This window comes from Leptodactylus fuscus, chromosome 8 (genome assembly GCF_031893055.1).
Source record: "Leptodactylus fuscus isolate aLepFus1 chromosome 8, aLepFus1.hap2, whole genome shotgun sequence".
In the NCBI taxonomy this organism is placed as follows: Eukaryota; Metazoa; Chordata; class Amphibia; order Anura; family Leptodactylidae; genus Leptodactylus; species Leptodactylus fuscus.
Window position 1 is genome coordinate 24,244,043 of NC_134272.1, and position 26,945 is coordinate 24,270,987.

The 26,945-nt window shown below is 41.3% G+C and overlaps 1 protein-coding gene across 1 annotated transcript in view; it reads right to left on the reverse strand.

Moving 5' to 3' along the window:
- SPAG16 (sperm associated antigen 16) overlaps nt 1–26,945 on the reverse strand; it is a 587,076-nt gene that overhangs the window by 156,091 nt on the left and 404,040 nt on the right. Inside the window, exon 15 of the mRNA XM_075284951.1 lies at nt 17,881–18,007. Coding sequence (XP_075141052.1) covers nt 17,881–18,007 — 127 coding nt within the window. The remainder of the gene's footprint in view (nt 1–17,880; nt 18,008–26,945) is intronic.

A 26,945-nucleotide genomic window follows, 5' to 3' on the forward strand; every position in this document is an offset into this window, starting at 1 on the left:
TTCTTTTCAAATGGAAACAAAGTTGGACATGCAGGACTTTGTGTCCGGTTGAAAAAAACAGTTTCACCGCGGAGAGGCACAATACGCTCACGGGCGGACACTGACTGCCAGGTCTCCATCTCCTGTCCAGTTTCTCAAGATGGAAACCCACAAAGCGGAGACCGGGCACAGTTGTGAACCCGCCCTCATTGGCAGTGATGTCGGATATGAGGGTTTTTTTGTTTTTTTTAGAGTTATACATTACTTTCAATATACAGATGTCGCAGCTACCAAATTTGGTGCACTATGTCCTGGTGCTTCAACCATTTATACACTAACAGTGTAGTATGGCAGATACCATTTTTTAAAGGGGTTATCCAGTTTCTAATACTGATGGTCTGGGTCATCAATACTAGGTCTGTGAGAGTCCGACAGTCAAGACCCCCATAAATCTGCTGCCCCTGGATAGAGCAGTTCCTAGTAATTAGAGATGAGTGAGTACTGTTTGGATCAGCCGATCCGAACAGCACGCACGCATTGAAATGAATGGACGTAGCCAGCACGCGGGGGGTACCAGCTGCTTCCATTCATTTCAATGCGTGCGTGCGTGCGTGCTGTTCGGATCGGCTGATCCGAACAGTACTCGCTCATCTCTACTAGTAATGTTTACCTGCTGGGTGCCACATTGCCACTTCCCAAAGTGTAGGTGTGGGTTTTAGATGAAGTCTATGGGGCAGTGTTGCAGTACTAAAGCCCACTACTACAAATCATATGGTGAGCGAGCAGCGCTCGTAATAAACATTACCGGGGAAACGTGCTGTCCCTGAACAATAGATTTGCGCGGGCCTCGGCTGTCAAATCTAATATTCATGACCTATTCTAAAGACAGGCCATAAATATTGCAAAGGGATAACCCCTCTGTTTCAGTGGCTGGCTATATTGGTGGCTGCAACATTTGTATATCAATATTCTGTGGCTGGATCACATTTAGTGAGAGCAGCGATTTAGGGCCATTTCTATAACCAAGAGCACAATATGGGGGTGGCCAGTTTTTAAGGTGGCCATACTGTAATATGATCTCCATTTCTACTGAACTACAGTTAGACCACTACAGGTTCCATTTGTAGGAATCCCAAGTGTTTGGTTATGGCAAAAATAATATGTTCATTGGGCACATGTATGCTGCCATTTTGACCGCATGAACCTGACCTAACATTGGATTTTTGTAGCAGCTGTTCTGTGTATTGTAGTGTTGGCCCCCTGGTGCGGGTTCTGAGGACTAGAGTCCCACCAGTCTCTTAGGGTTAGGCCACCAATTTTAAATAGATGTCATGTCATGGTTGGCCAGAACACTAAGGCTGCATTCACACAGAGTAACGCCAGGCATCATTTGTGTGTAATTTGTGTGTCTTTTACGGCCGTCATAAAACGTTTACATAGAGTTCTATAGGAAAAGACAGCCGTAATTTACAGCCGTCATTGTAATGACGGCCGTAAATGACGGCTGTAAATTACGGCCGTCTTTTCCTATAGAACTCTATGTAAACGTTTTATGACGGCCGTAAAAGACACACAAATTACACACAAATGACGCCTGGCGTTACTCTGTGTGAATGCAGCCTAAGTCACATCGCTACTTTTATTTTTGAGGAACAGATAAGGACAATTTTTATAGGTAACAAAGACTACTTCTCAGAAATGTTGCCCTTCGGGAATTCAGTCCTATGTTGTAATTACCAAAAATACATTTACACGGGCACGTATGGGGCCTCGGTAACAGCACGCGGGTTTACAATGTTCCTTTTGAGCGGAATTTACAGTTTGCTTTAGTGTGAAATTTGTGACAATCATAATGAACGTTCGTCTCAGAGTTTGGAAAAGGTCAGGGATCAATCCTTCAGCAGCGGGCAGACATCTCCTCGCAGAATGAATTGTGCCTTTAATCAATTCCAAAGAATGACACGAAGAACATTCGGAGCCAGTTAATTGGGCATTTCAGATCTGGGGAGAGATGGCTGGCACAGTTCATTTATTTTACTATATAATGTAGGTACAATTAAAAAGTCCTAAATGTAGTCTCCCGAGTGCAGAGACATAATTTGTGACTCTCCTATTAATAAAACATGTTTAGGCATATGTGGAATAAATTACAGACCGCAGTTACAAGTGTAGGCTAGTGATAGCCATAGAACTATAATACTGTATAACAAAATATATGTAGATGATCACAATGCTAGAGATTCCTGATCAATCACATCTATCTATCAGTCATATTAATAGAGGAAGGCCCAGACTTGTCCCATGATTAAAGAGAAACCATCAGTAGGAAGCTCCGTATCAAACTATCCATAGTGCATTATAATGGGGCATCATGCTGAGCACCAGTGTCGGACTGGATTGCCTAAGCCTCACCAGTCTAATTAAATCTGTGTGTCCACCATACTACAACTATAGATACAAATATTGCCTGACACCTACATGATCATTCCTAAACCTGCACCAACACTGATGTTGCTTCAGTAGTAGTATTCTGCCTAGTCCTTGACCTGGTCCTTGTCTCTGACTTTCTGTTCTGTATGCCCTTAACAGTCTGTTGACTAGTCTTTGCGATCAACTATGCCCGTTTTACTGCCTTCTGAGACCTCATGATGTGTGAGCTGATTTTCCTAGCTCAAAGACCTAAGATGGATTTTGTTTGGGTCCCCTGAAGGAATATCGGTAATGGGGAACCAGGGGAATATATTGGTCTGACTACCTCTGTGACTAGAGGTCATGTCGAAGTCAGCCATGGTGAAGTCAAATACCCCTCCACACTCTTAGCCACTCCAATTGGAGTGCCACAGATACAAGATTACTGTACTGGCACTCACTTAAAGGGGTTTTCCCATCTCAGTGTCTCATCATTCTGCCTGCAGTGTCTTCTTCTCACTTCCTGTATTTCTCCCCCCCCCTCCTCCCTCTGGCTGAATGGGATACACAACACTTATTCAGAAAAGATAATATGCAGATGTTTACACAGAATGGACTCAGTGTTATCTGTGTATTTACATAGAGAAATAACAGACCAGGCTTTATCAGCAAACTGCAATTAGCTGAGCGGATTGTCCGGTCGGAAGAGCAGTTAGTGATGTCCCTTGTCCTATAGGTCCGTGGTTGTAGAAACGCTATGTAAATAATATAAGGAATAAGTTCACATAGCAGGCAAACAAAGCAGCATTTCTAAAGCAATATATTTCGGAAAAGTCTTCAATTTACATAAGCTATAAGTATATATAGGATCCGTGAGATGGGACAACACCTTTAAGGGGTGGATCTCCGTACACCAGGGCATTAGGCCTCTTTTACTATGACTGCATTCTCAGCAGGGGGAGCCTGTTGTCATGATAAGTGGGGGTCTCAATTACCAGCAATACACCGATTTACAAAAAAAAAAAAAATCTGTATTGATGTCCATCAGGTCATGATGACATGGCTAGAACTAAGCGGGTACATTATGCCAATTGGTGGACATATAGATCATTATTCTGAAATATTGGGCCAAAAAAATCAGACATATTTTATAAAGCAATTTAAAAAATGTAGAAAAGTGACATTGTGAGTTAGAGCCTGCCACTCCGATGCCAACACCCGGTACCGTTTTTAGAGATCATGAATTGTAATACAGCCATACAATTTGTTCCACGTTCAAGGACATTCAGCAGAAGGTGCATAAAGCGGCTGAATTTAGTGAGCTGAACGAGAACCAGCTGTATACATATGTAAAGAAATCATCCTGGTGCCAGTGACCTCCGCTGTCCAGACTCTCTGCTCACATTAACTTCCTAAATGTGAGCTATAAGTCCGAGCGGCTGAGAATCTGAGCAGGCAACTCTCCAGGTACTAATGCTGGCCAAGTATAGGCTCTTTAAGAGATTCAATGAAGGAAGGACAAAGTGACCTTCAAGGATGCTCAGCATCTAACTGATTGCCGACAGGAGGGAACTAATTAGAAGATTAAACACTTGTATTTAAGCCAGGCTTCGGATGCAGCGCCGCAACTTTCAAAGCAAGCGACAGGAACTCTTCCTTTTATTAAACAACAGTTAGGAAAAAAATGTTCAAAGCAAGAGTTAATTAATTCCAGCCCCCGGTAAACGAGGATTCACATCATCCTGTCAACACGCACAAAGGGAACAGAAAAAAACTATTCCAATATCATAGATACCGGCCTGAAAGATGTCTAGGGGCACATTTACCTCCCTCCCATTCACGTCATCGCCATACCACGCATCCGTCCCTGATGGCCCCACTTATCAATTTGTCGAGGGATGACTGACAATTAATACATTTTCCTTTTCCATTTTGGTTTCCATCACAAGTTGCAGGAATTATAAAAGTACATGGCGAATAATTATTTGCTCAGTGGTGTGTAAATATTTGTTCCAGATCCCAGGAGATAATTCCGCAGCAAAATTATTTTTCTATCCAGAATTAAAGTTTTCCCACCCGGTTATTTACAACAGAAGGAAACGGCTTTGACAATCATAATGGATAACGGATCGTATGGTGTCGCGTCGCTGCGGCCCCTTCAACTCAACGGCCGTCTACATGGGAACGATATGGTCCCATTCTGAAATTACATCTGAAGTGATGGAAAATAGGAGTATAAGCTGGCCATAGACATTAGACTAAGTGGCTACTCACACATCCAAGTTTCATCTGTGAAACACTGTCCGCTGTATTTACCGGCCTGAACACAAGCGGGACAATGGACTACGGTATGGGACAGTATGTCGCTAGAAGACATGGACTGGGAGATAAAATATAACTATAATGTTTGGGGTCCCTGTCCTGACTATGGTTGAGCGATCGGGATCGGAAAAGATCGGATCCCGATCAGCGATCGAGCAAATTTCGCGATCGGGATCGGCTGGAAAATGATCGGAAATCGGACTTTGAAATCTGATGATCGGTAACTTTTCCAATAGAGAAGCATTGACTAGGGTTGAGCAAATCGGGAAAGATCGGATCGAGCAAATTTCACAATCGCGATTGGGATCGGCTGGCAAATGATTGGAAATTGGATTTTAAAATCAATCCTGAAATCTCAAGATTGGCTCAACCTAGTCCTGACTTGTTAAGGCCGGTAAAGGCGGCACATACAGAGATCCAGGGAAATACATATACTATATACCCACACTTCTATAAATAGGCACTGTTGTTCCAATAAACTTAGTATAAAGGAATATCACAGCCCATTCTAATAAAAAAAAAAAAAAATTATTTTTAAAAATAAAGGTTTATTTCAAAGCAGTTTTTTGAGTCAAAGCCAGTAAGTAATTCAAAAGGAATGGGAAATGTAAGGGAACAACTTGTACTTCTTCTGGCTGGATCCACTTCTGGCTTTGGATCAAAAAACCGAATCAAAAGCTATCTGTATGTTTCCAGTTATCTGCCATCCTCATTTAAGAAAAGCAGCTTGGAATAGCTATAGGGGGTGCAGAGATAGCTATTGGGCCGAGGATCCTGAGGAGACCCCAAAGGTCCCCCTGCCACATAAACTATACCCTCATTCTAAATGGCACTAGGTCGGTAAGGGCCCCATTATAGATTTTGCACTTGGGCCCGGGAGCTTCACGTTATATATATATTCCCTATAACAGACATTACCTTGAGTCAATTTGACCTCTGTCTAAGAAAGGCAGAGATGTGACAAATTTGATAAAATATTTAAAGGGAGTTTGTCAGACTAATCACAACACCTTGTAGGGTGACTTTTAGACTTTCCAAAGATACCTTTTCTTATTCTGCATTGCAGCGCCATTTTCATGAAATCAGGATTTTATTCTTATACAAACTAGCTGTAGTTTTCTAAGCCCTGACAGTAGAAGAAATGCGCCCTAAAGCCCCTTTCAGATGATTTGCATAGGAATAAAATCCTTATTTTCATGAAAATGGCGCTGTAATGCAGAATAAGAAAGGTATCTTTGGAAAGTAGAAGCCACCCTGATTGAATGCATCTTACAGTGCAGTTTAGGCTAAGATTGGTCTAAGTTTTTACCTCTGTCAGTGGCGTAACTTAAGTCTTGTGGGCCCTGGTGCAATATTTTGTCCGGGGCCCCTACCTCATCCCTATATCGAATTCTTGATAGTGATGGTTACGGGTGATAAGAAGTTTAATCCACCTTAATGTGGTTAGGGTAATCTGTTGGTCTCCTTGGCTTATGGGGCAGATAGAAGCTGCCATCTCAATACTGATGCCAGTGCTTATGGGCCCCCTCTGCACCCCAAGTTACTGCCCTGACAACTGTGTTGTCTATGCAATGTATGGACTGGCTAGGTTCTCTAGGGAAAGAGGCTCTCTTTAAACACTTTCCACCATTCATGATGGAGGTAGCAAATGAGGGGTACCACTTTAACAGTATTTTAGCCCCAAGTGTGCCACCTCCTTATAAATGCCTTAGATGCCCGTCTCCATGAAAACCCATGCCGTATTTACCTCCTTTTTTTCGCTCTCCGACTCTGAAGTCTGTATTTCAGATGTAGCAGTAGAAGGGACATTGTGGTGCAGGGATTAATATTTCAAGCAATCTGTAACCTTAGCATGCACCAAAATATATGACTGTGTATGGAAACCTGTATACTAAGACTAATCCACATCATAAATATGTATCCATCATGAAAGGTGGAGGAGAAAATGCACATAAATAATTAGATGGAAAGAGACATCAGTCCCGTTCTAGGGAAATGCTCTGTCATGATATCACACCGCTTGATGAAAAGGACCCTTAATTTGCCAAGTCATATCATTTTGTCAAGCAAATTAAACTAGCACACAAGATAAATGTCTTCAGTGCGGTATGGATGCAACAATATTGTGGCTATAATAATGCAGAGTGACACTATAGGAAAGCAGTGCTAAGCCTGAAACCATAACCGTCCAATGAAGATCAGATGGATTTATAACATCAGCTTTACAAAGATTTCTCCATTCCTGGGTCATCGGAACTATAACCATTGTTATATAGCCAAGAAAATATCACCTTAAGGGCAAGAACAGCAACTTAGAGCTACATCAAGTGTTGTGCTCTACCTGTGTTACATATACAGTACATGTATGTACTGTACTGCTCTGTGTCAGGCATACATGTACAGTACTGCTCTCTAGCTGTATTACATATACTGTAACACATTATACCTATACTATATGTACTATACTGCTCTCTAGCTGTATTACATATACTGTAGCATTTTATACCTATACTATATATACTATACTGCTCTCTAGCTGTATTACATATACTGTAACACTTAATACCTATACGATATATACTGTACGGCTCTCTAGTTGTATTACATACTGTATACTATGGGAAGAATATGCAAATCTGTCTTCCATGATGTAATTAGGAAGTCAGGTGCCTCAGTGTTGCAAACCAATAGAGGGCACTCACTGGAATGTGCAAGCCTGTCTTCCCTGATGTAATTAGGAAGACAGAATCTCAGTGATATGGCCCAATAAAGGCTGCTCCCTTTAACATCATGCTCGACCTTCCAAGAGGCCTTTGTTTTGCAATGATGCTGGGATTATTACCAGGTATAGTCTCTCAATTGAGGACGGCCGTTTCGATGTTATTGCATCTCGTCAGCCCGGTGTAGAGAAGACTAACCTGTAACACTTTATACCTATACTATACATACAGTACTGCTCTCTAGCTGTATTACATATACTGTAACACTTTATACCTATACTATATGTAATATACTGCTCTCTAGCTTTATTACATGTACTGTGAGACTTCATACCTATACTATATGTACTACACATCTCTCAGCATATACTACATGTATTGTACAGGTACATATGTCAAGTTTTCCAGGCAAAAGTAATTGATAACAAATTCTTAGGATAGGACATGAATATCAGAATTGTGGGGTCTGACAACCAGCACCCCAGCTGATATTAGTAGCTGCAGTGCTCTCACTACCACTTATAAGCGAAAGCAGACAGCGCCGTCCACTTGTAGTGGCAGTTAATCATTACTGCAGTTCAAATTTAATTCAAATATATAGGAGCTGGACCACAGTAATCTCTACCATACAAGAGGTACACATTTTTCCATTATAGCTTTTCCTAGTATAGGTTTCAGTCTTTGCTTGCTCTTACAAACACTGATGCAAAATACTGACCACATTACCAAACCATCAATACTCTTGCCTGTAAAACCCATTTAATAGGTCTCCAGTTTACATGTAGTCAACTCATGCAATTTCTTATGAAAACAAATCAATAACAAAATCCTTGCAAGGCTTTACTCCGCCCCCCTCCCCCACAGAGAGGCCACACATTGACACAGATAGATCTCATGTTAAGAAAACAATCTATGCCGACTTATACTGTCAAAAGCTGCCGCCCAGCATCCCAGATCGATCCAGTTCATCTCGCCTTGAATCAGACAGGTCAGAGAATTGTCCTAAGAGGCCAATGACCACTACCTCTCCGGTCAGACACTAACTAACAGGATTCCTATATGAAATATCAGTTACACTCTTCCAATATTTTAACTCTTGCGATAATAACCCCATTATTTTATACAAAACTATTTGGCCCTATAAATGGATGCCAGCCTTACACAGCCTTACACAGTACATAAAGCCTCTAACACTGCAATCCGATTATTATCAAAAGGTCAAATTGTTTGAGCGAAACATAAAAACAAAAATTCTGCGACCTGACAATGAAGTCTCAAGAATACAGCTTCATGTATTATTGGGATCCTTCTTGTGCAACACTTTAATAGGAGTTTAGTTTAATCCCCAAGAGGTGGCGTCTTTCGTAGTATTTCCCGAAGCTGGTTACACAATGACTTTATCTTGTCATTGTAAATTGACATGTTATCCGCTATGTTTATACATACATACTTGCAATATACAATCCCATGGGTATACATAGTGTAAGCTCTTCTTATAATCCCATAAAACGGAACATAACCAATCAAAGCAAATGCTGGATTTGTCAGAATATGCGATGTATACATTGGAGACTATAAATTGGCTGAATTCAGGTAAGAAGCATTTACATATACGGGAAACTTTTGTATATAGGCAGAGTAGGGTTGAGAGATCGGGATTGGAAAAGATCGGATCCCGATCGGCGATCGAGCAAATTTCATGATCGGGATCGGCTGGAAAATGATCGGAAATCGGATTTTAAAATCTCAAGATCGGCTCAACCCTAAAAGTGACTTTTCCCGTACAGAAGCATTGACTAGGGATGAGCGATCGGGATCAGGATAGATCGGAAACCGATCGTCAATCGAGCAAATTTCATGATCAGGATCGGCTGGAAAATGATCGGAAATCAGATTTTAAAATCTCAAGATTGGCTCAACCCTAAAAGTGACTTTTCCCGTAAAGAAGCATTGACTAGGGATGAGCGATCGGGATAGATCGGAACCCAATTGGCGATCGAGCAAATTTCACGATCAGGATCGGCTAGAAAATAATCGGAAATCGGATTTTAAAATTGATCCTGAAATCTCAAGATCGGCTCAACCCTAGAAATTCAACACATATAGTACGTAAAATCATCTACCATGTTACAAGATAGTTTCATGATCCCTTCTACTACATACAAAGCATACTGGCCAACGCTTGTGAAATGTCCAGGTAGCTCCCAAGCAAAAGGGACCACAAAAGAGCAGCCAAATCTCCACGAGCCCCATAGATAGTGAATGGTTAAAAAAGACGATAACACGACTTAGTAGGATTCTAAGAGAGAGCATTAGGCAGGGGATGACGGAAGAACATTTAAAGAGCTTATTAGAACTGAGGGTCAACATAAAAATATATATTTAGATATCACACTGCTGGACCAAACCCTTAACATGCATTAAATGGCACTAAACGCTGATCCCATTTGAAGGACCTCTATCTAAACAGATGGTTCTTGGCGGGGCACCAGACTTACTTAATAGCTCATTCTAAGCTAAATGGCCCTTTCCATTAATGTGAATTGGACCATCAGGCCAAGTACTGGAGGCGTCAATATGATGAAAGGAGAAATCGGATATGGTATAGATTAACACAGATGGGTTACTTGTCTCTCTGTGTACATGATATGGATCACTTATAACGGGACATCTCCAGACTAAGAGGATAGCCTATTAAAAATCAACTAAACCAAAACCTAAACACTTCATACATTTTACAAACTTCATTTTCTAATCGATGTTCCTTCTGAAACAATACGTCGACCAAACGTTTTATGCAAATTAGCAAGCATCATGGGTAATTTATTCAGTGATTAATCAAATGGTTTTATAGGATTAATGATGGATAATCAATACCATTACCTGAGAACTCTACACCAGGTCCTCTCTTGATCACAGTAGTCTCTTCAAGTATATAGGGCTTAGCCACTATTACAGACACAACTAACAGCGTATAGACATCACTGGTTGGGTCATATGAAGGGTCTCTATTACAGATTGTGAGGTTCCAGGATACAGAATCCATCGCCAACTACTTATTCATGGCGTAACTAGAAATAACAGGACCCCGTGGTGAACTTTTGACATGACACCCTCCCCAAGACCATGACCGACCCCCCATCCCCTCACATTCTTGAACACAGTATGATGCCCCATAGTGGCCCCAGCGCATAGTATTATTCCCCATAGTCTCTATGGGGCATCATTCTGTGTGCAGGGGCCACTATGGGGAATAATAATGTGTGCAGGGACCACTATGGGGAATAATAATGTGTGCAAAGACCACTATTGGGGATAATACTGTGTGCAGGGGCCACTATGGGGAATAATACTGTGTGAAGGGACCACTATGGGGTATAATACTGTGTGCAGGGGCCACTATGGGGAATAATACCGTGTGCAGGGGCCACTATGGGACATAATACTGTGTGCAGGGGCCATTATGGGGAATAATACTGTGTGTAGGGGCTACTATGCTATAGTGGCCCCTGCACACAGTATTATGCCCCATAGTGGCCCCAGCATATAGTATTGTGCCCCATTGTGGACACCCATGAACATTCATTATACTCTGTGACGTCACCAAGTAAGCCCAAAGCCTGCCGGAGTGTAGGTTAGGTAATTAACAGTGATTTTTATGTTCTCTTACTGCTCCTAGCCCTCTGATCATTATACATGGGGGTCTGAAAAGACCCCCCCCCCCCCCCCGGGTATAATAATAGTGTTTGTGGGGCCTACAGCCGCCTCACTTACCAATTCAGGCTCCAGCTCACAGCCTCCACAGAAGAAGCAGCGCCAGCGGCCATGAACGGGGGCCAGGATTGTTAAGTGGATATGGCCCGTTACCTGCTGGAGTTACTATAAAAAAAAAACAAAAAAACACAGTGGTAGTGGCTGCCACCAGGCCCCTTAATGTCCCGGAACCTGTAGCAGCCACTGGCGCGGCTACCCTGGTAGTTACACCCCTTCCTATGTGGAAACCGGCTGAGTTTCCACAAAGGCTTTGGAATTCGCCATGTGCCCACTGCGCTTATTTTTCCACAATGTGTGGATGGTATTCACTAGAATCTCATCCACTTTGCAGAGACTGTAAAGCTCAGATTTATTTTTTTTTCGTGGAATTTTCGTAAAATTCTGGAATGATCCTTTATGTAAGTTAGTTATTTCTTAGCCTGTGATCGGGACATATTGCAAATGTATTGTACCTACCAAGAAGAACCAAAACTAGTAAAAGAGACAACCAACGGTTTCTTCTGAGGTTGAAAGCAATCCTTATAATGCCTCCTTCCAAGACTTTAAAGGTGACATTAGGAAGATCCGATCATGGAGCATCTCTTACTCTTCTATTCGGTTCCATTCTTGCTCCATTCTAATATGCCGAATGTCTTTGAATCAATTGGCGCTTAAGGTATTTTTTAGGCTATTTTAATGTAATTGTGCATAAAGGTGCCAAAAGAAAATTGAAAAGATATTTATCACTTCTAATCTGGGAAGGTTGATTTCATAAATGGGGTAATCCTTTAATACAAGCCACCGTTAAATTGATGTGTATTTTCCGTTCAGCATCCACAGCAAACAGCGCATTACTGAGTGTGGATGTGAAGCTTTCCGGTGAGCCCTGGAGATAAGTGCTTGCAATGTTTATCTGAAATTAAATTTAAAACAAATATTCAAATGTAATTTCATTCACAGCTTATAGAGGGGGAAAAGGGAAAAAGCCGATAGGAGAGTCAATATCTTGCTATTGAGAAACTATCAAGAGCTATTCCAAGAAGGCCACTAAAACGGAGTACCCGTATAGCATATGTGTAAAGTCTATCGCTGTCAAATGTCGCGTGGAAGAATCTGATGCTGAAGTAAAGATCAACTCCGTCCATCCCTCTATCTGCATTCAATGAACAATACTAGACTACTTAATAGCCGGGGATCACATTGAGGCTAAGGCCTGGTTCACATCTGTGTTCGGTAATCCGTTCATCGGTGATCCCCCTGAACGGACTACCGAACGCAGTGGCAAGCAGTGAGCAGTGAAAGCACACGGACCCCACAGACTATAAAGGGGTTTGCGTGTTTTCTGCGCACTGCCCGCACGAGTCATGCGGAGAGGAAAGTAGATGGTGAAGTACTTTTCTGTCTGCATATTCTGCGCAGAAAGCACATGGACCCCATTATAGACTATAGGGTCCCTTTGCTTTCACTGCACATCGCTTGACAATGCATTCAGTAGTCCATTCTGGGGGAAGGTGGTGTCCCCATACCGACTCCCCGAATGGATTACAGACGTAGATGTGAACCAGAACTAAGGCCCCACATAGTAGATTGCAGCGAAAAAGCACTACCGGAAAAACTGCAGTAGAAACACATTACAGTTTTTCCCACAGGGCTTTTCACAGAAAGTTTCGACAGCATTTCCAATGCGTATATTTTTCTGCAATGTGTGAATGGGATACACTAGGATCCCATCCACTTTACAAAGACTATAAAACGCAACGTTTTTTTTTACTTCAGCCTTAGGGTATGTATACACAGAGTTTTTTGCAAGCTGGAAAAATCTGCTTCAGGAATTAGGAAACGGTTTTTTGATGTGGTTTTTTACTTGATGCTTTTTTGTCACATTTTTCTACACTATATGGACTTGGAAACGTCTCTTTAATAGAGATGAGCGAACACTGTTCGGATCAGCCGATCCGAACAGCACACTCCCATAGAAATGAATGGAAGCACCTGGCACACAGACTTTGCCGGCAGCCGGCCGCTTAACCCCCCCGCGTGCCAGCCGCTTCCATTCATTTCTATGGGAGCGTGCTGTGAGCGTGCTGTTCGGAACGGCTGTTCCAAACAGTGTTCGCTCATCTCTACTCTTTAATAAAAAAAGCTAGCGGTTTTTGCAAAAACCGCATTAAAAAACAGGCCAAAAAAAGGTATTGCTTTTTTCCGTCTCCCATTGACTTCAATGGGTTTTTCCAGGCGGGATCCAGCTGAAGATAGGTCATGTCGCTTTTTTTTTCCACTAGTGGGATAAAAAACAGAGGAAAAAAACTGCTAGTGATTCCCATTAAAATGAATGAGAAGATTTTTTCAGGCAGATTTTAAGGTGGATTCCACGTCTCTTCGGAGAGAAAAGAGCTGCTTGGAGAACTTTTCTCTCTGCATGTTTTGTACGGAAACTGAGCAGAAACCACATGAACCCCATTATAGTCTATGGCGTCCGCGGGTTTTCCCAGGTTACTGCTTTTCTATGCTTATAGGTTTCTGTTTGGGAGATTCCCAAGTGGATTCCCAAAATGAAAACCCAAATGCAGATGTGAACGGGTCCATGATCCAAAGATTTTCTAAATTTATCACAGTATGCACATCACATTTTAAGTGGGTCCTTCACCACCTCCAACAACTCTTCTCTCCACTAATTTTGGTGCAGTTGAGATTTCTTTTCTCTAGCCCCTGCCATTCCTGAGCAACTAGTGTAGTTAGTCTCTGTACCCAATATGCTAAATAATCTCCTTACTGTCAACTTAGCAGTCCCAGGTTGTCTGCTCCAAGCTAGGTCCACCCCTATGACAGTAGGGATCCCAACAAGCATATGAGAAACTGACAGCACCGATAGCTCAGGAACAGTGGGGGCTAGAGAAAAAAAAATCCATCTGTTCCTTCATTTGCTCAATAGATGTCGCGCAAGCCAAATGCCAAACTTTATGCAAACTGAGCCAGAATTCAGCAAATTCTCATTTTTTTTTACACAGTTTGGGCTCTTACCATAGAGTACACAGGTCTTGTACACAGAAAATTGAAAAATAATCAGTGTGTATAATGCCAAAATAAACAAATTATTCTTTTATTAAAAAGTTACCGAGTGTTTGCATCGAAAATGTCATTGCGTTGCCTACAAAGCAGTCATTGTCTGATTGATAGACGGCGAAATATCAGCCTTGTATGGCATGTAATAATAATAGAGGAAAGACAATTTACAACCTGCTTTATGCATTGGCATTTATAGCGCTGTTTGTTCTTTAACTGCATTTCCCTGCACACACGCAAAGCCAGCAGCAAACTGGGAACATCGGGAGTGCGATATTAATCAGCACCATGCAATGATGGAACGCAACCCGAGCGCATTAACTACCAGAGGCAATAAACAAGAGCATGAAAAATATTCTGCCGTTCAGTTACACCGCAAGTATACAAGGTTCAGACACTGATTTATAATTAAAAGGTTCAGAACTCGGACTTAAGAATCTATTTTCCGGATTCTAAAGAGCCTCAAGAGTCTTTTATATTCCCAATATCTGGTTGCAAACCACTGGGTCAAATTTTACAACCTTCTCAGCGGGAATTTGTGACATGGAGCCAAATTCTCTATGTGAAATACTCTAAGCATGAAGGGAACTCGTATGTTCTTTCAGCTACGGCCTCTCTCTGCCTTTGTGTTTGGTTACGTGGTGTTTCGAGGCCAATTTGTAAGTGGACAGCAGACTGGCTCCTGAGATTTCTGATAAAAATAAAATAAAATTGCTTTACTGAGGAGCAGCGGTGCTCAATATTTATGAACTGGGGCTCCAGCTGTCAGTATAAGCCCCTTTCTCAACCCCGCCACTGGCTCATTGTTATTTTTGCTATGGGGCCCTTGGTTTCCCCCCCATGTTACTATAGGGTGGGTCATAAGTATGGATACACCCAGATAAAATGGAAATGGTGGCTGATATCACCTTACTGTTTGTGGCATATTAGTACATGGGAGGGGGTAAATATTTGAGGTCAGGTGATGCCCATGGTGGCCATCTGCAAAGCCGCCATTTTCGATTTAACTTTTTTCAATGGGAAGGGGGTCATGTGACACATCAAACATGGAGTATTGCACAAAAAACAATGGTGTGCTCATTTTTAACATAGCTTCATTCATTATCAAGTTATTGACACAGTTATGACATGGAGCAACAACAGTAACCCACTAAAGGATGTTTCAGGTGCCCCGCATCCTGGATCTTCACGAAGTACACCATAGCCATCAAATGGCCCTATAGATAGAAGTCCAAGGGAGTGAGACCCAGAGACCTTGGGTGTATCCATATCTGAGTGTATCCATACTTATGAGCCACATGGGTGTATCCATACTTACGGCTCACCCTGTATTGTGTGTTTTTATTTCTATACAGGGGATTTGGAGCTCTATATTAGGAAATAGAGCTCCTACCCATATTAAAGGGGATATCGAGACTCAACTTATGCAAATGGGAAACTCAGTTCCAAATACCATATGATTGTACCATTATACTATCATACGTTTTCATCACTGTTGAATACATGAAAGCCAGTCGAGAAAAAAAACTGTTGCCTCGGATCATGGCAAATTGTTTTACCAAATGTTGTGTATATTGAATGTTGGTATATACAGAAACTAATTGAATTTGAGCACTTACCTTATTAGTAATGGGGTCGGACACAATGGATTCCACTAGTTCTGCAGATTCAGTCACCTTATACTCTTTTACTACCATCACTCCCTTTATTTTTTTAAACAATAGACTATTTCATGTTCACACAATACACAGCCACCCACTAGACAATATACAGCCACCCACTAGACAATACATAGCCACCCACTAGACAATACATAGCCACCCGCTAGGCAAAACACAGCCACCCGCTAGACAATACATAGCCACCCGCTAGACAATACACAGCCACCCGCTAGGCAAAACACAGCCACCCGCTAGACAATACATAGCCACCCGCTAGACAAAACACAGCCACCCGCTAGACAAAACACAGCCACCCGCTAGACAATACATAGCCACCTGCTAGACAATACACAGCCACCCACTAGACATAACATAGCCACCCACTAGGCAATACACAGCCACCTGCTAGACAATACACAGCCACCCGCTAGGCAAAACACAGCCACCCGCTAGACAATACATAGCCACCCGCTAGACAAAACACAGCCACCCGCTAGACAATACATAGCCACCTGCTAGACAATAGACAGCCACCCACTAGACATAACATAGCCACCCGCTAGGCAATACACAGCCACCTGCTAGACAATACACAGCCACCCACTAGACATAACATAGCCACCTGCTAGGCAATACACAGCCACCTGCTAGACAATACATAGCCACCCGCTAGTCAATACACAGCCACCCGCTAGACAATACATAGCCACCCGCTAGGCAATACACAGCCACCTGCTAGACAATACACAGCCACCCACAAGACATAACATAGCCACCTGCTAGGCAATACACAGCCACCTGCTAGACAATACACAGCCACCCGCTAGACAATACACAGCTACCCGCTAGACAATACACAGCCACCCACAAGACATAACATAGCCACCCGCTAGACAATAAATAACCACTTGCTAGACAATACACAGCCACCTGCTAGACAATACATAGCCACCCGCTAGACAATACACAGCCACCCGCTAGACAATACACAGCTACCCGCTAGACAATACACAGCCACCCACAAGACATAACATAGCCACCCGCTAGACAATACATAGCCACCCGCTAGACAATAAATAACCACTTGCTAGACAATACACAGCCACCTGCTAGACATTACATAGCCACCCGCTAGACAATAACCACTCGCTAGACAATACATAGCCACCCGCTAGAATATACATAAGCACTTGCTAGACAATACACAGCCACCCACTAGACAATACATAAGCACTCGCTAGCTAGCTTTACTCCCCAGTAGTTATCATTATACAATGATTTTCATTTCAATTCTATTTTTCATTTATAGCTGACATTTTCCCAATTCCTTTTAGATCCACTTAATTTGGCAATATAACCTCTGTACTTTCACGGTGTAAGTATACCCTTGCTGAAATCTCAAGAACAATGGTTGAGATTAAACATATTTTATGCGATATAACACTATGAGTTTTTGGCATGTCTTAAAGGGGTTTTACCATGTTAATAACCAAATGTAAAAAATGTCTACATTTTTGCAAATGTAACTAAACATTGTGCAGAGTTTTAAAGATTTTTTTAAAAGATCTTAGCGGTGACGGTCTTTCATCTTGATAGGTTACCAATGAATGTGACAATGGATACAGGAACTTTCTATGGCGTGACACCATGTGAGCTTCAGACTGGGGGGAGGGGAAATTACTTTAAAAATTATTTTAAAAAAAAGTTGAAAAGTTTATCATACAGACAGTTAAAAAATATAATCCCCTATGTTGACTCCTCTAATAATTGTGCGCCATGGTATCCTTGTACAGAGCACATTCATTGCATGACCTGTATATAAAACGTTGGCTCCAGTCAGAAGCGTTGCTTTATACTGATGTATACTCTGAATTTGTGGTCAATACATATATATCACGCTTTGAGGATTTGAAGCTTCACCTGACGAAATTGCAGTTTAACATCTAATATCACAGATGGGTATTTCTAGTTACCTGAGGGATCAAAGGCCACCTGATTTCCAGGGTGAGGTCCTGCATCGACCGAGACGACCGCTGATACCTTCCGCACATCCCAAAGCTTCAAGATACCGTAGGAATCACACGATGCAATTGTGTCTCCCTATCACAAAAAAAAAGAGGCAATTTTAGCAAACCGCAGATTTCAGGACGCTAGTGATAGAGTCGAGAACAAGCTGCAGCTGTCACATTTTTATTTTTATAGGTGCAATTCTACATTTTGGTTAATGAGTCATAAAACGTAACTTTTTATGGAAAATAAATTAAATGTATTAATCTCTGTCACATGAGTGATCTAATAAAGTAGTTTTTCAGAGAAAATGACTGTGTGGCCACCAGAGCACTAGTAGTAAATAGAGGTATAATAAATTTAATGATGCACAGTGCAAATACGAAATTATGACATTTAGAAAGGAACTTATAAAAGATTAAACTGTTATTTTTTTTCACTTTTCAGTATATAAATTAAAGGGGTCCTCTAACTCCTTAGGCTATCCTAAGGAGAGGTTTCCAATATCAGATTGTTGTTAGCCTTATAGCAGGTACCCAAACTACCTGTCCAAAGCTGGAAACACCTCTTTACACTGTGTAATTGCCAGTTACTACATTGGCTGCCTAATCATTATAGAATACAATATAAAGTTATCACCATAATGCTGCACCTCCCTACATTTCCTCCCTCATCTCTTTCTAAAGCCCAACCCGTGCTCTCCGCTCACTCAATGACCTAACACTTACATCCTCTATTATCAGAACCTCCCATGCTCGTATACAAGACTTCTCCCGAGCTGCACCACTTCTCTGGAATGCTCTACCCCGGACAATCAGATTAACTCCCAATTTCTACAGCTTCAAGCGCAAACTAAAGACACATCATTTCAGACAGGTCTATCACATTTTCTAATGGAAACCTTTCTGTACCATAATTAGAATCCCTAAAATGAACCCTCTTCTGTTCCCACATTACCCCACACGATATGATGCCGTTTCGGAATAACTTCATATGTCCAGGTACCATCTGTATGTTAAAGGACACGACTGGTGATGGCTCATACAGTTTTATGTTTGTGTAATGACAGTAACTTCAATTACAAAATTGTCTGACCATTGTATAAGCCATGCTACCTCCGATGCCGCCCCAACCACCTCTTGTGTCATCCCCTCTACCTCATAGATTGTAAGCTCTTGTGAGCAAGGCCCTCAGTTCCATTTTGTGAAGTGACTAATTCTTTGTAATGTATCTTTTTGTCTGTACTTGAACCCTACAAATTGTACAGCGCTGCGGAATTTGTTTGTGCTATATAAATAACAATTATATTATTGGTCACATTGCCATGCTGAAGATCAGTCTCGTTCATTTTAATCCATTGTCATGTGACCAATGGATGTGATGTCACTTCCTGAAAAAAAGGCAGCCATATGTTCTAATCCCGCTCAACCACCTTAAGTGTAGACATATCCACACTTGGCAAAACCTTCAGATTTCAGTTGGAACAGCCATCCTATGTGTATGGGAGCCTCCTGACTACTGATAGAGAGAAGGTTTGGGTATGTTAGATTTGAAATACTGTATCTGGTCATTTTGGTTTTGGGGAGACGAGCCACTCAACTGAGTGATATTGCACACATTGTTATCCTATATCCTACCGCAGTGACCAATGTGAAGGATTTCACCAATACTAAGACGTGATTACCATTCTTACTTCCCACTCATGCTCCCTGAATGTCTGAATTCATAGGATAATATGAAACAAACTTTCTAAATTTTATATATTTATTAACCCATGTGGGGTCAGTACTAGCCACTAACATATACAAAAATATACATCAATGGATTGTCAAGCAAATACAGATAAAAGTACAATACAATCCAGAAAATAAAATGGGAATAAAATAGAAATCGAATATCAGCACAAATCGGTAATCCCGTTCACTGAGGCCTGATTCCTAGTGTAGAGAGTCTTTTTGTACAGAAGGGGCACTCAGCTATCAAGCTGCCTCCTTGCTAAATTTCCAATAATCTATGTCTCCTCTCAGCATATGGCTAGTGCCCTACCCACACCTCCCTCTCAGATAGGCCCCCTCCTCCTTTCCCCATTGCAGAACCCTAGGAAAGAGAGATGTTTTCCTAGGAGCTTGGACAGATGAACATCCATTGCCCAGGGGTAATAAACTGGCTGACTAGAAAGGCCAATGTCCCATGTTATACACATAAAACCACTAAAGCGAATTGACCAACAATGTCACCACAGCTTAATTAAACACAACATTCCTAAAGGTACGGGTAGGACTGATATGAACAAGTAAAAAAATAAATTTCAAAGAAAGATCTATAACTGAGGGTCTCATAATCACTCTTGCATGACCAACGTTCCACTCAAACAAAGGACATGGGACAACTAAACTTATAATGTTGGACCACCAGAGATCATACAGTATCTTTATACCCTATTCCGCAGATAGGCGATAAATGTTTTTTGTGGGACCCCTTTAATAAGAATCACAGAGAGACAAATATACACAATTAAAATATCTCCTGCTGAATAATCTTATTCATACTTTATGAAATCTCAGATATGTTTTTCCTTCATATGTCCACAACATTTTGTATCCTTGACCATAGCGGGGTTCTGAAGTTGCACACTGAGCTCTCGTCCCTTGTAATCTTTAAAGAACTCGCTATTTGCTTCTGTTTGAAGGTCTGCTTAAGCACAACATATTGATCTACAATGTTTTTGCCAAAATGTTTCTTCAAGGTTTAGTCAAATAATCTGTTACTGCCTTACATCTTAAAAGATCAAAATCAGGCTACATAAATGGTATATGTTTGCCTAGGATGTGAATTGATGGTCACAGTCATAAACCTGGCTGGATAGTCAGTACATTTATTTCCGTTACGTTTGCTGCGTACACGGTAAGATTTCACAGAAAGAATAAGTAAAAGGATAAGGATTCTCAAAATATTTACATTCACTTTCAGGACATTCTGTCTACCCAAAATTATTCTTATTCTGATTTTTTTTGTATCACCAGTTTTTTTCTCACACGTAAAATGTAGTTAAGGGGATATTGTCACTCCTTGGGGAGAGACCACCATATAGATGTGTGGAGACTTATTAAGCCTTTAGCACTCCACTTCGCAAGGGACCATGGGAAGAATATGCAAATCTGTCTTCCATGATGTAATTAGGAAGTCAGCTGCTGCCTCAGTGTTGCAAACCAATAGAGGGTACTCACTGGAATGTGCAAGCCTGTCTTCCCTGATGTAGTTAGGAAGACAGAATTTCAGTGAAATAACCCAATAAAGGCTGCTCCCTTTAGCATCATGCTCGACCTTCCAAGAGGCCTTTGTTTTGCAATGACACTGGGATTATTACCAGGTATAGTCTCTCAATCGAGGACGGCCGTTTCGATATACTTGCATCTCGTCAGCTCGATGTAGAGAGGACTATAACCTGGTAGAGGTGAGAGGCTTAGACAGGGTTAAGGGGATATTGTCACTCCTTGGGGAGAGACCACCATATAGGTGGGTGGTGACTTATTAAGCCTTTGGCACTCCACTTCGCAAGGGGCCATGGGAAGAATATGCAAATCTGTCTTCCATGATGCAATTAGGATGTAAAATGGCTACCAATGGGAGCTTCAGAGTATGTATTACTTGTCACAGGAAGCTCGAAAAGTCTGGAGCATAAGGCTGGATTCACACATGTGTCTGCAATCCATTGGTGATTTCCATTCCCAAACTTGTTTTAAAATGCATTTTTTTTGGGTGGAAACCTGGTGGACCCCATTATGATCTATGGAATCTGCGGGTTTCTGTAAGTAACAAGTGGATCCAAAGAACGGTAAACTGAACACTAGTGTGAGCCTAGCATAATTTGGCTTACACGAGAATGACTGCCCAGAGTGATTCCTAAGGACATTGGCTTACACTTACCAATATTGACACATTTTCCATCAGTGAATGTGAAGAGGATGATTGGCAAGTTGGCAAGGTCCACAGGCTCTGCCATGACTTCAGGGGCATCAGACAGATCATTTGCACACAGATTAAAAACTGACTTGCTTCATGGCAGGATTGTATCCCTACAATAGTATGTAAGTATAAGGAAGGTGCCCTACCAATGGAGCCCCCACTGATTACAAGAATGGGGGGGGGGGTGTCTCATTCCCCTTCCTCCATGGTGCGGCAGGTTGGGTATATAACCTGGTGCTTGATTTGTTCTGTACTTGGCTATTTCCAGCAATGGAGCGGCCATTCATGTGTGAGAAGACCCGCCAGTCTCCTATCGTTGTGATTGGTGGGGGTCCCAGTGGTTGGACTTTCACTCTGCAGCTAATGATATCCTGTCCTGTATGATACAGCCAGAATACCTTTCAATAACACTGAATGATATGCAAAATACTATGGTTCGATTGAATTGCCCTTTATGATCTGTCAGCACAGAACCAAAACCAGCTTGGCTTTAAAAAAAAACATGGCGACAGAAAAAAACAAAGAAAACAATACAAACATATTATATTAAGCACGTCTTTGTCAAAATTAATTTTCTTAAGTAGCTGTATGCAATATGGAGAAAGAAAGGGGAACAACATTTGCACTTAGACACCTACAATTACAATTACTGTCAGCTACCAGTGATCCGTGCAAAGCTCTATGGAAACAATCCTTTGCTGTATGAGACTGGATGTACTATATGTCTATATCCTTATATATAAAAAAAAAAAAAAAAAAAAAAAAAAAAAAAAACTAGACGTTTAGCAGAAATAGAGATGTAAGGCATCACAAAACATCATTTGCATCACATATCTGCAGTCGAGTCCTCTGTCAATGACCCTTTAGAAAACAATCTCCGATTCTCTATTGGAGCTCACAGTTAATTATTACCCTGGTTACAGATCATTTAATAGGCGCATAATGCTTATAGTCATGATACTCATCCATGGATATAGCAAGCTGCTACAGAAGCCGGAGCTACAGAATTGTTATTCCTTATACTGTGCTTGTGTACACTTAATAGGGAATCTGTCGCCATATAAGTGCTATACATCTACATCTACACAGTTCATGGTCATGTGATATATAGTATGTGGTCATCTGACAAATAGTATGTGGTCATGTGATATATAGTCCATGGTCATGTAATACACAGTTCATGGTCATGTGATATACAGTCCATAGTCATGTGATATACAGTCCATGGTCATGTGATATACAGTCCATGGTCATGTGATATACAGTCCGTGGTCATGTGATATACAGTTCGTGGTCATGTGATATACAGTCCGTGGTCATGTGATATACAGTCCATGGTCATGTGATATACAGTCCATGGTCATGTGATGGACACACAAGTGCACAGATCATTACCAGGCAGATTTCTGATTACTGTCCTGTACTGTAATGAGCTGTGCAGGTCTCTATCTATAACCATTTTTTAGCAATTAAAAATCAGGATTATTTCACCTTATTAACATATGAACTGGTTCTGGTACAGCGAAAATTCTTTGAGACAACTACCTAAAATTGTATTAAAAAGTGGGCTTTTATGGGGGGGTGGTCTTCTCAAAAACGATGGTGATTATGGAACACTTATTATTTATATACAGTCTATATGTTTGATCTTGTCTTTTGTGGTTTTAATGTGGTAGTCAAATCTTTGTCAATATGCAAACAAGCTCTTTGGAGCAATGAGGGCAGTGGGTAACAACCACATTGCTCCAAGTAGTTCACTTCCATATTGCCAAAAATGGTGATATCTCAGCAACATGGGTGCCAATTCACAAGGGGACAACACCATTTCATTCCAAGGACCCTAACCCAATCCCTGGATCAACACTGTAGGTAACTATGTATGCCATCTATCTACTTGACTGGGTTGATATGCTGAATTCTGGCGACAGATTCCCTTTACAGATTCATCGCTACTTGAACATTAGGCAGCAAATACTACACCCGGCCTACAGCTAATTCTCTACAGGAGGAACTTCTAAGGTCATTTCTGAGTGTCCAAATTAAAACTAAAAAAATGTTTGCCTTTAGAAACCGAAAAATGTACAAGAAGTTATTCCGACAGGGAAGACACTTGGTAGTAAAAGAGATGTTTTGCCTTTGAGATGTTGTAAGCTATTTGGGTTGGGAGACTTATGTAATGACTAAATTACTATTTTAATTATCAGATAATCACCGTTGTGTATGCCCAGACAGATAGAGACACTTCTCTGCTTCTCATGTCATTGTATCCTACACAAAGAATTTGGTCTCTGTCCAACTCATGTACAGAAAATGGGTTTTGAAATGATAACCGAACATGAAGGGACATTAGTCAGAGAAAGCGTTTACGTGGGAAATTAACCCTTAACGATATAATCCTATGAGATAGAACATTGGACACAAATATTAACGTTAACATGTTAATTATTATATGGCCATACATATTTCTATACAATATCTAAATGTTTATAGACGAGTAAAACCTAAACCCTTAAAGCTATGTTCACACTGGCATCTTTGAAAGCTAAACCGGACATGTTGTCAAATAGATTCACTCTCACCAAAAATACAGGAAAAGTTACAGATGTTTGTTGTGTTGTGTTGTTGGCCCAGTTATGTGGTCAGCTTGAATTTTAACAGCTACTGGTGACTATTTGTGGATGATCGTACACATTAGGGAGAGTGTGTGCCTACATAGGCGTACAGAGACTTACAAGTCATTCCTGCTTCACTAGGCATTCTGGGTAAAAAAATATGCAAATCTATTCTCCAGGATGTAATTAGGAGAACAGTGCCTCTGTATGCCGCCCTCTAGAGGGCAGCCTCCTTAACATCATGCATAACTCAGTTAATAAGTCTACTATCATGATGCGGATTTAATTGCCAAATTAGTATTTCTATTCCAAAAGGAACAGATTCCCAGCTATGGACAGCGCTGTTTCGGTCTTTTGGACCTCCTCAGCATAGTCTCTCACTTTGCCAAATCAGTATCCCTGCGCTATGCTGAGGAGATCCAAAAGACCGAAACAGCGCTGTCCATAGCTGAGAATCTGTTCCTTTTGGAATAGAAATACTAATTTGGCAATTAAATCCACATCATGATAGTAGGCTTGTTAACTGCATGATATTAAGGAGGTTGCCCTCTAGAGGGCAGCTTATAGAGGCACTGTTCTCCTAATTACATCATGGAGAATAGAATATGCATATTATTTGTGGATGAGGAGGATGAAGAGGATGAGGAGGAGGAGAAACATTAAAGGCTATCGGAATTTCAGATGATCATACAAGTGTTAAACAGATCTTACTTGAATCAGAAAGATAAGCAAAATCTATAGAATTTTAACTTTATATTACTACTAACACATAGTTTTTCCCAAAAATTAACAGATGATCTATTTTGGGGTAAAAAAGTTAAAATGCAAAGCACACCTTAGGCTAAGGCCCCAGCAGCAAAAAAAAACCCATGACGGCAACACTGGTTGTTTATCCAACAGCGCTTTTCATAGAAAATCAACAGGCGTTTTCTATGCGGACTCTCTGCTTCAATTATACATATGGGGAAACCGCCAGTGTTTCTGTAGGTAAAACTGACATGCTCCAATTGCCAAAACCGCAACGGTTTTGGAAATCTCATTGTGTCTGCTGCACATGATTTTCGCAGGTGTTGGATGAGATTCACTAGAAACGCCACCTTTTTTTCAAAGGCATTTATGCCGCAGCTATAATGCAGCATTTCTACCACATGGGCCCAAAGCTTTATTCAGGCCTTGTTCGGATTCCGATCGGCGATAGAGTAAATTTCATGATTGCGATCGGAATTCCGATCCCGATCTTTTCGGGCAGGATCGAGATCGGCGGTTATTTACCACAATGCTTGGCTACTGGCCAATCATTGTGGGAAAAGCTTAGCACCCATAGCACCTGATAGAACAGCAGTTCTGAACAGCACGCTCCCATATAAATGAATGGACGTAGCTGGCAAGCGGTCGGTTAAGCGACCGACCGCCGGCAAAGTGTATGTGCCAGCTGCTTCCATTCATTTCTATGGGAGCGTGCTGTTCGGAACGGCTGATCCGAACAGTGTTTGCTCATCTCTAGTAACAATTGCTTCTGGGTCCTAGACCCTGACAGGGCCCCAAATGTCTCCATGACACATAAAATATACCACTATTCTAAATGGTACACGGTAAGTGGAAGCCCCACTACAGATTTTGCACTGGGCACAGGATCTTCCAGTTACAACCATATGGATGTCACATTGTTACGCTCAAAGTATAAGGATTCAACACAAATAGAGCAAAAAGCAGGGCACTCACCAAGCAACGCGTCTTAAAACAGAAAACTTTATTTCATATCTTCTAAAAGTTCCAGTGCATCAGAACGAAATGGATGAAGACACAAAAAATTCAAGCGACGATCGTTTCATGCGACAGAACAGGATGCCAATATTTTACTTAATTTTTTTCTGAACTAAAAAAACCCCTAATTTTGTTAATTGTTCTTGTCATTGTAGCCCATCCATTCCATTTATTACAACTCCATGCAAAATTAGATGAATAAAATATTACCAAAAATTTAAGTATAGAAGCAAAAAAAAAACCAAAAACCAGGAACATTTTAGCACAAAAATATCATTTTTTAAACAATCCTACTCTTCTCATTATAATGTAAAGTATCTATTTTGGGACTGTTGGAGAGGTCACCAGGCACTGAGCAGAGGCACGGGATTCGGCGGTAAAGATTGCCTTTAATAGCTGGAGGTAATCACCCGCTCAGCATGGCATTAAGGTAATGAAATGCTCAGGAACATATCAAGGGGAACTCAGATGTCAAACATTTACTGTGCTGTCACTTCTTATCCACGACGAAGACTGACACAAGGAAAGCAGAACTTCTTCTCTCAGGGTGCAAACTTGAAAGTTACAAGACAGGCATTTTGGCGTGAAAAAGATGCTTTATCATTACAAATATGTATGTGCTGACAACAAGCATTAGGCTCATCTCGGAAAATGTCCTGATGTCAGCAAGCTGTGCAGACTTGTCGTAT